The 12,683-nt window shown below is 43.3% G+C and overlaps 1 protein-coding gene across 1 annotated transcript in view; it reads right to left on the bottom strand.

Annotated features, from left to right (window-relative positions):
• The window catches only part of GALNT4 (polypeptide N-acetylgalactosaminyltransferase 4), a 125,029-nt gene that overhangs the window by 98,588 nt on the left and 13,758 nt on the right, over positions 1 to 12,683 (bottom strand). The window contains exon 2 of the mRNA XM_075314918.1: positions 2,136 to 2,566. Within this exon, the coding sequence (XP_075171033.1) occupies positions 2,136 to 2,515 (380 nt within the window). The 5' untranslated portion in view covers positions 2,516 to 2,566. The remainder of the gene's footprint in view (positions 1 to 2,135; positions 2,567 to 12,683) is intronic.

Genomic DNA, 12,683 nt, shown 5'->3' with positions numbered 1-12,683 from the left:
GGTATATTTGACTATTCCTGTTTAGAAAACAATTCCAGTTCAGTTAAGTTTGATGGTCGCCGAGCATGAACAGCACCCTTCAAATCATCCCACAGATTTTCAATGATATTCAGGTCTGGGTTGGCAATTCCAGAACATTGTAATTGTTCCTCTGCATGAATGCCTGAGTATATTTGGAGCAGTGTTTTGGATCATTGTCTTGCTGAAATATCCATCCCCTGCATAACTTCAACTTCCTCACTGATTCTTGCACATTATTGTCAAGAATCTGCTGATACTGAGTTGAATCCATGTGACCCTCAACTTTAACAAGATTCCCGGTGTCGGCATTGGCCACACAGCCCCAAAGCATGATGGAACCTCCACCAAATTTTACTGTGGGTAGCAAGTGCTTTTCTTGGAATGCCGTGTTTTTTTGCCTCCATGCATAACGCCTTTTTGTATGACCAAACAATTCAATCTTTATTTCATCAGTCCACAGGACCTTCTTCCAAAATGTAACTGGCTTGTCCAAATGTGCTTTTGCATACCTCAGGCGACTCTGTTTGTGGAGTGCTTGCAGAAACTGCTTCTTTCGCATCACTCTCCCATACAGCTTCTCCTTGTGCAACGTGCGCTGTATTGTTGACCGATGCACATTGACACCATCTGCAGCAAGATGAAGCTGCAGGTCTTTGGAGGTGGTCTGTGGATTGTCCTTGACTGTTCTCACCATTCCTCTTCTCTGCCTTTCTGATATTTTACGTGGCCTGCCACTTCTGGGCTTAACAAGAACAGTACCTGTGTTCTTCCATTTCCTTACTATGTTCCTCACAGTGGAAACTGACAGTTTAAATCTCTGAGACAACTTTTTGTATCCTTCCCCTGAACAACTATGTTGAATAATCTTTGTTTTCAGATCATTTGAGAGTTGTTTTGGAGGAGCCCATGATGCCACTCTTCATAGGAGATTCAAATAGGAGAACAACTTGTAAGTGGCCACCTTAAATACCTTTCCTCATGATTGGATACACCTGCCTATGAAGTTCAAAGCTCAATGAGGTTACAAAACCAATTTAGTGGTTTAGTAAGTCAGTAAAAAGTAGTTAGGAGTGTTCAAATCAAGAAATTGATAAGGGTGCCCATACTTTTGCACCGGTCAAATTTTGTTTAAATGCGGATTGCACATTTTCTGTTAGTACAATAAACCTCATTTCAATCCAGAAATATTACTGAGTCCATAATTTATTAGATATATGAAACTGAAATAGCTGTTGCAAAAACCCAAATTGTTATAAAGAAAAAAGGTTAACATTAATAGGGGTGCCCACACTTTTTCATATGACTGTATAGTACTGAAGGGCTTACTAGTATCATCCCTGGTGCTTTACAGTACTGAAGTCCTTACTAGTATCATCCTGTTGGTTTATAGTACTGAAGGGCTTGCTAGTATCATCCCTAGTGGTTTACAGTACTGAAGAAGGGCTTTCTAGTATCATCCTTGGTGCTTTATAGTACTGAAGGGCTTACTAGTATCATCCATGGTGGTTTACAGGAGTAAAGTGCTTACAAAGTAACATCCAACCCTGGTGGTTTACACAAGTGAAGTGCTTACTAGTATTATCCGTAAAGGTTTATTTTAGATAACGGTGAGCCAAATAAGAATTAATCCAAAAACTATTACTGTTGAACCCTGCTAATCATGTGCAATCAGTAGGGCAGTGCATGTACGTGTTCTCAGAAGGGACAGGGCAATGAGGTGCAGCCACACAACTCTGATGGAAGCATAACTGGCGACAGCAAACCATACGACATACGAAAATCCAACATGTACAATCCTTCTCTCTTGAAGGTTTTCATTATTTGTAATATGGCAAAAAGAAAACACTCAGACCAATTTATATGCAAAATCATTCAGAAAACAGTTGTCTGAAAACCTTAATGTATGACAGTCTTCCGACATCTTCCTTAGTTGCCATACAGTACATGTATTAACACAAATCAATTGGCTTAATTAGAGGACATCCCAGACCTGCGCCCCTAGGGTCACAGATTTAAACATTTGTTCATTGCTTATTCAGTGGAAGTGTTTCTTTTCTGGTTCCTGAGAAATGTAGGGATAGTGACATGGTTATAAGGATCACGTGATTACTTACTCATACATCCTGTTATCCTGGATGTGACGATGCAATGATAGCTGGTCACTCAGATAGATATTAATTGCATACTTTTCAATGCTTTCCTCCTGCATCTTCTTCTCGGCAGAATTAAGCTGCAGATGAGCTGCTTTGCCCCACTCTCCAGGTCCATTTGGATTGGGGGGAGGTTTATTGTATACTGGACGGCTTAAGTCCTCATGTTTCTCATCCGTGGCAGATAAATCTCTCTCCCATCTATTCTTTGTAGCATGGTCTTCTTTCTCCAAAGAGGAGAAAGAAGAAACAGATAGTTCCACTACCATATAGGTAATCATAAAAAGTCCGACCAACGCCACAGTCTTCACAATAAGTGAGCATCTCCTCAGGCGGATCCTCATGGCATGAGACTTGTGATCTGGCCAAGCACCAGCTCAACTGACACTGCAAGTCTGAAAGAACAAAGACATTAGATCACATTGAGCCATTTGGGTAAAATATTTTTAATAGTGATATGGCAGAGAGCGGGGCACAGTGCTTAAGAAATTGTAGGATCAAGTTCATACAGCAGTAATAAAGATTGAGCAGGTAAGTTCTATTAGGAAGAAAACTCATACGTGGCACAAACCAAGATCCATAATGACATATTCTACAGTTAATATTTAACTTGGAGTCCGATTCCAATTAGGGCAGCAATGTTTACTTGGAATGAAATATTAAGGAACTACAAAGAAAGAATATACATAAAAGTAACACGTCAGCGAATATGGATTCAAGTCAAGACAGCTGTTTCTTACATGATGTTGTCCAACAATGTAATAAGGAATCATCCAGAACCTACAGCCAAATGTATATAATGGAAAGTCTGTAACAATCTACACACCGGACGAGATGTCACAACAGTGCTCTCTTCTTTGGTGCAGCCTGGTTATTACTGATCTGAGCCAGCAACAGAGACTGCTAGAATTGTGCACATTGCACAGTGCAAGCTGAGTATTCTGACACCACGCACTGACAATGTGCTCTCCTCTGGTGCCGGCTTGATATTAGACTATATGCGCACGCTGCAGTTTTCTTTCTGCACACAAACTGCAACCAAAACTGCACCTTGTCACAGAGTCTGGAAATGTAAAAAATGCTTGTAATGGTGTGTTTTTGCTGCGCTTCTTTTAATGCGTTTTTTAAAGAAGAAACAAAATATGAAAGGATCATTGATAGATATATAGAAAGAATATATAGAATAGATAATAAGAAAGAACAGAATAGATAGAAATAAATAACAGAATAGCTTGATAGAGGGATAGCTAGCTTGGCCAGCTGTTTTTTTATTTTAAGGGGGTAAAAAAAAAATGATGTGGGGTCCTCCTCATTTTTCATAACCAGCACAGAAACAGCAGCAGATACAGGCTGCAACCCTCAGCTCTCTGCTGTATCTTGGCTGGTTATGAAAACTAAAGGTGATCCCATGTTGGTTTTTTTTTTGTTTTTTTTTATTATTTGATTTATTTTTTTAAAAATAAAAATGATGTGGGGACCCCCATTTTTCTAAAACCAGCCAAGGTACAGCAGACAACTGGCGCTGGGCCCGTTTCTTCCCGTTGCCCTGGTGAGGTGGCAATTAGGGTAATAAGGAGTTAATAAAAGCCAACAGCTCCTACTAAGCCCTAGCTTTTTGATGTCAGGCATCTATGAGACACCCCCCATCACTAATAAGTGAAAGTAAATAAACACAAACACCCAAAAAATCCTTTATTTGAAATAAAAGACAAAAAAAAAAAAAACACCCTCTTTCACCACTTTATTAACCCCCAAACACCCCTCCAGGTCCGATGTAAGCCACACAAGGTCCCATGGCAATTCAGCTCTACTACATCTCTGTCCTGTCACAGCGAGCATCATATAGCATGACTACTCACTGTGAGCTCCACGCCACAAGTGAAGTGAGTCACATGATAAGCGGTGGCGTAACTCGGGTGATTTGCGGTCACAGCAGGAGCCCATGTGTCATGAAGTCCGCAACTGAAGTGAGCCGCAGGTGGAGGACTCACCGGAGTGACGTCACCACTTATAGCGCGACTTGCTGCGTGGCGCTCACATCACATGTAGCAGTGCTGGAAGCATCTTAGGACCTTGTGTGGATTACGTCGGACCTGGAGGGGTGTTATTGGGTAACATAATTAAATAAAGTGGTGGAAAAAGGGTGTGTTTTTGTATTTTATTTCAAATAAAAGGATTTTTAGGTGTTTGGGTTTATTTACTTTCACTTACAAATCAGTAATGAGGAGGTGTCTCAGACACCTGCCATCACTAATCTAGGACTAAGAGCTGGGTAAAGTGGCGGGACTGTCACATCTAATGGATGCTACAATTCCAGGCGGCGGATGGCTGATATTTTTAGGCTGGGGAGGGCCTAATAAACATAGGCCTCCCCAGTCTGAGAATACCAGCCCCCAGCTGTGGGTTTTATCTTGGCTGGGTATCAAGAGGGGGAGAGAGAGGGAGAGAGACTGACAGACACCCCATAATCACTCCAGCATTGATTTTGTTATTCTGAACCCTCATTGATTTCAATGGGTGACAAAAGTTGACAAGTTGCTGCTTCATTTTTTTGTCACAAAATCTTGTAAAAAAAAACTGCTGGCAGATAACCTGCAACATGTGGACAGCAAATCTGACTTCTCATAGACTTTGTGGGAAGTCAAAAGTGAGAAAGGTCTGACAACAAAACTACACCAAAAAACGTGTAAAAAAAATGCAACAATAACTACAGCGAGCGTATATAGCCTTAGTGATCTGAGCCAACGACAGCGTGCGTGCTGGAAAGCTGGGTATTCTGACACCATGCACTGACAGTGTGCTCTTCTCTGGTGTCGGCTTATACTGATCTGAGCCGATGTCATTGTGCAGATTGCACAGCGTGCTGGGACTAGCTCAGCTCCTGAAGTGAGGGTTACTGATTATGTCTCTCCTTGAAACTAAGCATGGGCTGCAGCAGTGACCGCAGCCTTTTTCCCCTGATGACTGTTGCAGTGGGATTCATATACAGTAGATTTGAGAAACAACAATGTGTTAAATGGTCTTTGCCAAGCAATGTGCAGTATTTGTACCAACCCCCACCCCCATCTACTTCAAGTGAAAAGGAATGTGGAGTTTAATTGCAAACAACTCTATTTTATTAATAGTGTGAAATTCACATCGTAATACAAACATTAAAAAAACAGATGACTTGAGCAGTCTATAGCTGGTAAACACAGAGCACTAAAAACAGTAGTCACATATGTAATAGGATAACGTATGTTCAATGTCTATATCAAGCCTGCATATACTGAAATATAATGGACACACTGGTCATAAGTACGTGTAAAAGCATGATCTCTAATCGCAAGCTAATATTAGTAATGCAACATACTGTATTAAAGTGCAAAGTGGGGAGTCAGCAGAAAACCGAGCCAGCACAGAAAAAAAGCTCCGACGCGTGTTTCGAGTGTTCAAATTGTGTGCTTCTTCAAAATGGAAGAGGGCAGAGGCTGAAGTCACTGCCACAAACTATGCCCCCTGATGAGACTTTGTTTTACTATCCAGGCATGCACTGGGGTTCTCAAATACATCATCATCAGACAGGAAATAGAAAAAAATAGAATTTCCGTTAGATAGTGTAGTTAGGAATAGTAGGGATTTTTTACTACAAGTATAAAAAAATAGCATCAAACAGAGAGAGATTTCAGTGAAGTTTCATTTTGTCTTCAGACCACTCCTTTAATTAAATTTTCAAGTTAAAAAGGTTTCACGTCCCCTTGAAGGATGGTAGAAATATTAAAATGGTCCTTCACAGAAAAAAATGTCCCCACCCCTGATTTATACACTGGCGTTAGGCTGCTTTCACACTACGTTATTTTAATATGCGTCCTGGACGGTTTTTTTAACGCAAAAACGGATCCAGTGCAAATGCGTTTTCATTTCAATGGATTTGCAATGGACTTGCGTCAACATGCGTTCACATGCGTTTGCGTGCGTTATAGTGAGGATCCAGCGACTTGCAGTTTAACATTTTTCAAAAACGCTACTTGTAGCGTTTTTGAGCTGCGTCCAAATACTGCAAATTGCTGGATCCTGACTAAACTGCATGCAAACGCATGTGAACGCTGGCATGCTGATAGACAGGATCCTGCGTGCTCTACTGAGCATGCCCAGAAACCAGCCTCGGGTGATCTGTCTCTCTCTCTCTCTCCCCCTCCCTCTCTGCCTCTCTCCCCCTCCCTCTCTGCCTCTCTCCCCCTCCCTCTCTGCCTCTCTCCCCTCTCTCTCCCCCACCTGAGAGCGGAGGACACTCGTAACCAAGATAAATATAGGGTAACCAAGCAAAGCGCTTCTCTTAGTTACCCGATGTTTACGTTGGTTACGTGTGGAGGGAGCAGGCAGCCCGGCTCCTAGCACCTGAGGATGCTCGTAACCAACGTAAATATCGGGTATCCAAGCAAGTTACCCGATGTTTACCTTGGTTACGAGCCTCCGCAGCTGTCAGATGCCGGCTCCCAGTCTATCACGTTCATTTCCACTGACTCCCGATCACATGACTCCAATGCCCGCCCATAAACTTAAAGTGACAGGATCCTGCAAAATAACACATGCGTTTGCATGCGTTTTTTTACTGTAAAAGCAGGATCCGCTTTTACAGCAAAAAAACGTTCATGACGCATGTTTAAAAAAAACGTAGTGTGAAAGCAGCCTTAGGATGTCAGAGGAAGAAGTCCGTAGGGTCCTTCATTAACTCCTTGCTACACCACCATATACTGAGGCTGCACACACACAGGACAGAGACTGAACTGTAGGCTATGTGCCCACGTGTGCGTATTGCATGCAGTTACACTGCGATCTCCACTGCAGCGGTAACTGCATGCGTCCTGTGTCCCCTGCACAATCTATGAAGATTGTGCATAATCCATGCCCACGTTACGTTTTAGAACACAGTGATTTGCATGCTGCCAAATCGCTGCATTCTAAAAAGCAACATGTCACTTCTTTCGTGCGCTTTGCATGCTGTCTCCATTCTGTCTATAGGGAGAGGCAGCATCCAGAGCGCACAAATTCTGCAGTCACCAGTTTCAGAATGGAGCTTTTCAGCTGCGCTCTGAAGCGGATATACAGTGACAAAACGCTGCGGTGCAGAGCGCACACACGTGGGCACATAGCCTAACACAGCATGCCATTTTATGTTACTGATTTCCTGCAGATTCAAAAGGAAAACAAGTAGGTCCAGATCAAATTGAATAAAAAAAGCAAAAAACCTATAGTCCTCTATTTGTGCTCCTGCTGCAAAGCTTCAGACCCACCGGTCTATGTAAACTTAGCCTCCACCAGTCTGAGTACATCTGGATGACTTGTGTCTTCAACTTGTTACCAATTGCAGTTAAGCTGGGTTTACACACTGCAACATCGCAAAGGACATCGCTGTAACGTCACCGGTTTTGTGACGCAATAGCGACCTCCCTAAAGCTGGGTTTACACACTGCAACATCTCAAACGACATCGCTGTAACGTCACCGTTTTGTGACGCAATAGCGATGTTGTTTGCGATGTTGCAGTGTGTGAAACCTATCAGCGACCCGGCCCCTGCTGTGAAGTTGTAATCGTTACAAATCGTTCAGGACCATTCCTAGGTCCTTTGTTTCCCACTGTGCAGCATGAAGTTTCAGTGTGTGAAGACTTTGCAGCGACTTTGTTAGCAACTTCCCTTTCAAAAGGCTGCTTATCAACGTCCCCAACAACCAGCTAGGTCGCTCTGCAGGTCCGGATCACTGTTGAGTTGTTGGCCAGGTTTGCCTGTTTGAACGCTCACCAGAGACTTAGCAGAGACTTAGGGAGGTCGCTATTGCGTCACCAAACCGGTGACGTTACAGCGATGTCCTTTGCGATGTTGCAGTGTGTAAACCCAGCTTTAGTCTCTGCTAAGTCGCTGGTGAGCTGTCAAACAGGCAAACCTGGCCAACAACTCAACAGCGATCCGGACCTGCAGAGCGACCTAGCTGGTTGTTGGGGACGTTGATAAGCAGCCTTTTGAAAGGGAAGTTGCTAACAAAGTCTCTGCAAAGTCTTTCACACACTGAAACTTTCCAGCGATGCATGCTGCACAGCGGGAAACAAAGGACCTAGGAATGGTCCTGAACGATTTGTAACGATTACAACTTCACAGCAGGGGCCGGGTCGCTGATAGGTTACACACACTGCAACATCGCAAACAACATCGCTATTGCGTCACAAAACCAGTGACGTTACAGCGATGTCGTTTGAGATGTTGCAGTGTGTAAACCCAGCTTTAGAGGGAATCTGTCAGCAAGTTTTTGCCATATAATCTGAAGGCAGCATGATGTAGGAATTAAAGCACAGATTTTCTCCATTTCTCGATTCCCCTCCCCCCCCACTAGCCTTCCCATTGTAAATTGTTGTTTTTACTTAAAAATTTCTACTATAATTCGATTGTTAAAATTTATTTTCTCAATAAAAATGGAATGGGAAAAAAACAAACAAACACAAACAGATTTCAGGGATGCATCTCTTATCACACTGTGTGTTGTTGTTTACTTGCAATGATTGTTTTAGCACCATGACCTCTCATCTTTGCTGGATTACATTGACTCATGTCTGGCAGTTCGACATGCCACCTGTTGTGATGAGTAGCTCACTGTCTATATACATTGTATAAAGAGATCCTGGTGTGGGCAGGGGCAGCTCTATGAGCTCTCCTACATGCCATATCTAAAAACTCAGATTATGTCAGAAGCGCTGCACCCAGTAAAATAAGTGATACATTATTTGATTTAGGGTCGCTTTGTCTACTTCATGCTGCTCTTAAAAGAGGAAGCGGAAATCTGGTGACAGATTCCCTTTAAAGGCCACATGGGTCACATATCAGCATGCCGTAGTTGGAGGCCAAGTGGACAGAAATAAGTGGGGGTGAGGCAAGTTTAGTGTTTTTTTCCCTCCAGGTAAATTACCATGGAGCTTCACAGATGTGTCATGATTTCCCTGTGAAATTCTCTGGATAATATTAGTAGGTGTGGATGTATTCTTATTATATTGGAAATCTTCTAAAAAAAAAAAGCCCAGCAGTATAGACCTACGGCATAGTAATAATGTGGACATGGGAGAGAAGTCCACTATTATTTATTACTTATATATCGCCAACATATTCCGCAGTGCTGTACAGACATGATCACAGTCACCATTGGGGCCCACAATCTAAATTCCCTATCAGTATGTGGAGTATGGGAAGAAACTGGAGTGCCCAGAGGAAGCCCACACAGAGGTCATCACCCCCCATTTCCACACAATAATGGCTGCATCTTTTATCTGGAATCACAGACATGAGGTGAGATCTTGGCCTTTTACCTCCTGAGGCTGGATTCTACACTGCAGACTTTGGAGCAAAAATATTTGTATCTGAAAAGCTATTCAGGTCACATAAATGAGGTTGTTTAAGATGAATGGGACAGTTGTGACCTGCAGGGGTGAATCCACCCATAGCTGCTGCTGTCAGGTGACTGCTGCATCCAAGTAATCAGGACAATAAGTAGGGGCTCCGACTATCAACCCCTCATCAGTAAACAGCATTTGGTTATTGCATTATATGTGAGAAACGCTGCTCCCACTGCTCTAGTACTGCAGTGCTCCGTGTCTTCCAGCAGTGTAATGACAGCAAGTGGCGGCAGTGAGATGTCAGCTTGGTCAAGCAAGACAGACTCATCAATTGTCACCTGGCTAACATTCCCCCAAAGACGTAAAGCGCACCAATCACCAGGATTTTCCTATATAACCTAAAGCCAGTGCTATACTGGCACAATCATCCTGATTCTATACATACCATTAGTTGTCAGCTAGGATGTATAGGTTTTGAAACACAAGTAAACTTTGTAAACTGAGCAGCTTTTTGAGAGACAGCAGCTACCGATCAGCTAATAGCAGGGGGTATTCATCATACCTCCCAACCGTCCCGGATTCTGTGGGACTGCCATGATTTTTCAGGTCTGTCCCGCACTCCCGCGGCTCACAGCTGATGTCCTGACTCCTCCCCTCAGTGCAGTGAATAAATTAAAATTATTATCGGCTCTAACTGGGACTGGAACCAGTGAAACTGTGAATCTCATTGCTCCATAGGCAGCAGCTCTACCACTGAGCCACTGCCCATATTGAAAACCATGGGAAGATTTGGTAATCTTAACCTCTATAGTGCAGTAGACAAAGCAGAAGCAGATTATTTAGCTGCAAAGATGGATGGATGGATGGATGATAGAGGGATATACAGTGCCTACAAGTAGTATTCAACCCCCTGCAGATTTAGCAGGTTTACACATTCGGAATTATCTTGGCATTGTGACATTTGGACTGTAGATCAGCCTGGAAGTGTGAAATGCACTGCAGCAAAAAAGAATGTTATTTCTTTTTTTATTTTTTTTTTTAAATTGTGAAAAGTTTATTCAGAGGGTCATTTATTATTCAACCCCTCAAACCACAAGAATTCTGTTTGGTTCCCCTAAAGTCTTAAGAAGTATTTCAGGCACAAAGAACAATGAGCTTCACATGTTTGGATTAATTATCTCTTTTTCCAGCCTTTTCTGACTAATTAAGACCCTCCCCAAACTTGTGAACAGCACTCATACTTGGTCAACATGGGAAAGACAAAGGAGCATTCCAAGGCCATCAGAGACAAGATCGTGGAGGGTCACAAGGCTGGCAAGGGGTACAAAACCCTTTCCAAGTAGTTGGGCCTACCTGTCTCCACTGTTGGGAGCATCATCCGGAAGTGTAAGGCTTATGGAACTACTGTTAGCCTTCCACGGCCTGGACAGCCTTTGAACGTTTCCACCCGTGCCGAGGCCAGGCTTGTCCGAAGAGTCAAGGCTAACCCAAGGACAACAAGCAAGGAGCTCCGGGAAGATCTCATGGCAGTGGGGACATTGGTTTCAGTCAAGACCATAAGTAACGTACTCCACCGCAATGGTCTCCGTTCCAGATGAGCCCGTAAGGTACCTTTACTTTCAAAGCGTCATGTCAAGGCTCGTCTACAGTTTGCTCATGATCACTTGGAGGACTCTGAGACAGACTGGTTCAAGGTTCTCTGGTCTGATGAGACCAAGATCAAGATCTTTGGTGTCAACCACACACGTGACGTTTGGAGACTGGATGGCACTGCATACGACCCCAAGAATACCATCCCTACAGTCAAGCATGGTGGTGGCAGCATCATGCTGTGGGGCTGTTTCTCAGCCAAGGGGCCTGGCCATCTGGTCCGCATCCATGGGAAGATGGATAGCACGGCCTACCTGGAGATTTTGGCCAAGAACCTGCGCTCCTCCATCAAGGATCTTAAGATGGGTCGTCATTTCATCTTCCAACAAGACAACGACCCAAAGCACACAGCCAAGAAAACCAAGGCCTGGTTCAAGAGGGAAAAAATCAAGGTGTTGCAGTGGCCTAGTCAGTCTCCTGACCTTACCCAATTGAAAACTTGTGGAAGGAGCTCAAGATTAAAGTCCACATGAGACACCCAAAGAACCTAGATAACTTGGAGAAGATCTGCATGGAGGAGTGGGCCAAGATAACTCCAGAGACATGTGCCGGCCTGATCAGGTCTTATAAAAGACGATTATTAGCTGTAATTGCAAACAAGGGTTATTCCACAAAATATTAAACCTAGGGGTTGAATAATAATTGACCCACACTTTTATGTTGAAAATTTATTAAAATTTAACTGAGCAACATAACTTGTTGGTTTGTAAGATTTATGCATCTGTTAATAAATCCTGCTCTTGTTTGAAGTTTGCAGGCTCTAACATATTTGCATCTTATCAAACCTGCTAAATCTGCAGGGGGTTGAAGACTACTTGTAGGCACTGTATATATATGTATGTATGACAGATAATAGATAGACACATGGATGGATAGACACATGGATGGATGGATGGATAGACACATGGATGGATGGATAGACACATGGATGGATGGATGGATAGACACATACATGGATGGATGGATGGATGGATAGACACATGGATAGATGGATAGACACATGGATGGCTGGATAGACACATGGATGGCTGGATAGACACATGGATGGCTGGATAGACACATGGATGGCTGGATAGACACATGGATAGATAGACACATGGATGGATGGATAGACACATGGATGGATGGATAGACACATGGATGGATGGATAGACACATGGATGGATGGATAGACACATGGATGGATGGATAGACACATGGATGGATGGATAGACACATGGATGGATAGATAGACACATGGATAGATAGACACATGGATGGATGGATGGATAGACACATGGATGGATGGATAGACACATGGATGGCTGGATAAACACATGGATGGATGGATAGACAGATAGACACATGGATGGCTGGATAGACACATGGATGGCTGGATAGACACATGGATGGATGGATGGCTGGATAGACACATGGATGGATGGATGGCTGGATAGACACATGGATGGATGGATGGCTGGATAGACACATGGATGGATGGATGGCTGGATAGACACACGGCTGGCT

Source organism: Anomaloglossus baeobatrachus, chromosome 6 (assembly GCF_048569485.1).
Source record: "Anomaloglossus baeobatrachus isolate aAnoBae1 chromosome 6, aAnoBae1.hap1, whole genome shotgun sequence".
Classification (NCBI taxonomy): Eukaryota; Metazoa; Chordata; class Amphibia; order Anura; family Aromobatidae; genus Anomaloglossus; species Anomaloglossus baeobatrachus.
The sequence above is the reverse complement of the archived record's forward strand: the minus strand, read 5'-3'. Positions and strand labels throughout refer to the sequence as shown.